Source organism: Otolemur garnettii, unplaced genomic scaffold, assembly GCF_000181295.1.
Source record: "Otolemur garnettii isolate 467f Iridium unplaced genomic scaffold, OtoGar3 scaffold00112, whole genome shotgun sequence".
Taxonomy (NCBI): domain Eukaryota; kingdom Metazoa; phylum Chordata; class Mammalia; order Primates; family Galagidae; genus Otolemur; species Otolemur garnettii.
The window spans coordinates 2,779,655-2,781,840 of NW_003852507.1; the positions used below are offsets into that span (position 1 = coordinate 2,779,655).

The 2,186-nt window shown below is 38.3% G+C and overlaps 1 protein-coding gene across 2 annotated transcripts in view; it reads right to left on the bottom strand.

Annotated features, from left to right (window-relative positions):
• WSB1 (WD repeat and SOCS box containing 1) overlaps positions 1 to 2,186 on the bottom strand; it is a 21,977-nt gene that overhangs the window by 9,342 nt on the left and 10,449 nt on the right. For both annotated transcript variants that reach the window (XM_003797173.3, XM_012809757.2), the window contains exon 3: positions 955 to 1,223. In XM_003797173.3, the coding sequence (XP_003797221.1) occupies positions 955 to 1,223 (269 nt within the window). The remainder of the gene's footprint in view (positions 1 to 954; positions 1,224 to 2,186) is intronic.

Genomic DNA, 2,186 nt, shown 5'->3' on the forward strand with positions numbered 1-2,186 from the left:
CTATCATTCAGCGTAAGGTGGTTTAATTTCCAAGTCCGGGCTGGGGATTCGAACCCGCCACCTTAGGTGTACGTGGCTGGCGCCTTAGCCGGTTGAGCTATAGGCGCCGAGCCAACTTTAATTTTCAAACATAATCCTAGTGGAAAAAATGTGCTTTATTTATCTAATACCATAGAGTCTTATCTTGCAGGAGAATTTGTGTTTATCTTAAATTTTCTTTAAGAAGCCAATCAAATTTTGGCTTACTATCCCCCTGCACTGTTAGTATCATTTGTTGTGCTCTAATGTATATATTATTTTAACGCTCATTTTAAAAATCTTTTATGTTTTTAAATACATTAAGATATGCTAAAAACTGATTTAGGCAGTGAACAACATATTTATTTTTAACAGCTCAAAGAATTTAACTTCTCAACCTGTTAGACTTTTTAAACTGTCACTAAAGCCTTCTAAAGGTTAGATAATTGTTGAAACCCATTTGCTTCTTGAAACCCTCTAAGTATGACTCATTGAAAAAGTATGGAAGAAAGCACTTTGTTATTTGACTCATATACTAAATTATCATTTATAGATGATAATTAACAAAACATTCCCTAGAGTTGCCCTTCCCAACTATACTATTCTCTGAAGAGTGAACTCTACTGTTTTCCTAAAATCAAAATCAGGAGCTTAAGAAGATATTATTCAGGTAAATTATAAAGACACACCCATAGCACCAATTCTTACTTTTCAGTAGGTAAAAACTCTCAAATCATATATTCCATGGCTGATAAACAGTGTCCTGCATTATAAAATAATTAAGTTTCCTTTTAAAACTATGAATCCACTAATTGTTTGTAACCCCAAATTAATCTGATGTAAAAATGAGACCCTCTAGATCTGTTAATACTTTTATGTGCAATAAACCCTTCATGTTTTCCTGTCCAAAAAAAAAAAAACAACTATGATTCATACCTGTATATACATCCCATATTTTGATACGCCCATTGTTTAATCCCGTGGCAAGGAGTAGCTGATCTTGTCCAAATCTGAATCGATGCCATTCTATATTTACACAGCGACTCTGTTTTTCTGGAACTGAAGACCCAAAAGCAAGACTCCAGACAATATCTCCACAGTCTATAATATGTTCGCAAGGTTTATTTTTCTGGCCACCATCACTACTTTGCCTTGACAATCTTAAACTGCTTGAATTCGTAACATTCTTGGTGCCATGCAAGAGACTGGGGGGAAAAGTCAGATTAAAGCTGTGTTATTATTTATTCTGTTATCCTTCTGGTTACTGAATAATTATGAATGTTTGTAAAAACAATCAATATAATTACAATACTAAATAACAACAGAATCCTATAGATGGGAAGGGGAAAAGTTGCTACTTGAACCATGAGAGAAGAATCAAATACATTTAGGTCATTAACAGAAATTCTTAGTGGATGAGAAAAAGTTCAACAATAAAGCAATTTATAATCTAACCACCTCCCAAATCTTCCCTCAAAACCATTGTATCAATAGGAACTCCTTCAAGCCAAAAGCAAAAATATGATAAACTTTTTAAAACCAAGTAACTTAATATAGTGTCAGGCTGATCTCAGAAGATTACCTTTAAAAAAAAAAAAAAACCATAAGGCCAGGCACAGCGGCTCATGCCTGTAATCCTAGCACTCTGAGAGGCTGAGGTGGTGGATCTCTTGAGCTCAAGAGTTCAAGACCGGGTGGTGCCTGTAGCTCAAGCAGCTAGGGCTCCAGCCACATATACCTTAGCTGGAGGGTTCAAATCCAACCCGGGCCTGCCAAACAATGACAACTACATCCAAAAACTGGTGGGGCCTTATGGCGGGCGCCTGTAGTCCTAGCTACTTGGGAGACGGAGGCAAGAGAATTGCATAAGCCTAGGAGTTAGAGGTTGCTGTGAGCTGCAACGCTATAGCACTCTATCCAAGGTGACAGCTTGAGGCTCTGTCTCAAAAAAAGAAAAAAAAAAAATTGAGGCAAGGGGATTGCTTGAGCTGAAGAGTCTGAGGTTGCTGTGAGCTAAGAGGACACCGTGGCACTTAGGCTCAGCACCTGAGGCTCAAGCGGCTAAGGCGCCAGCCACATTCACCTGAGCTGGCAGGTTCAAATCCAGCCTGGCCCACCAAACAACGATGGCTACAACCAAAAAATAGTTAGGAGTTGTGGCGGGCGCC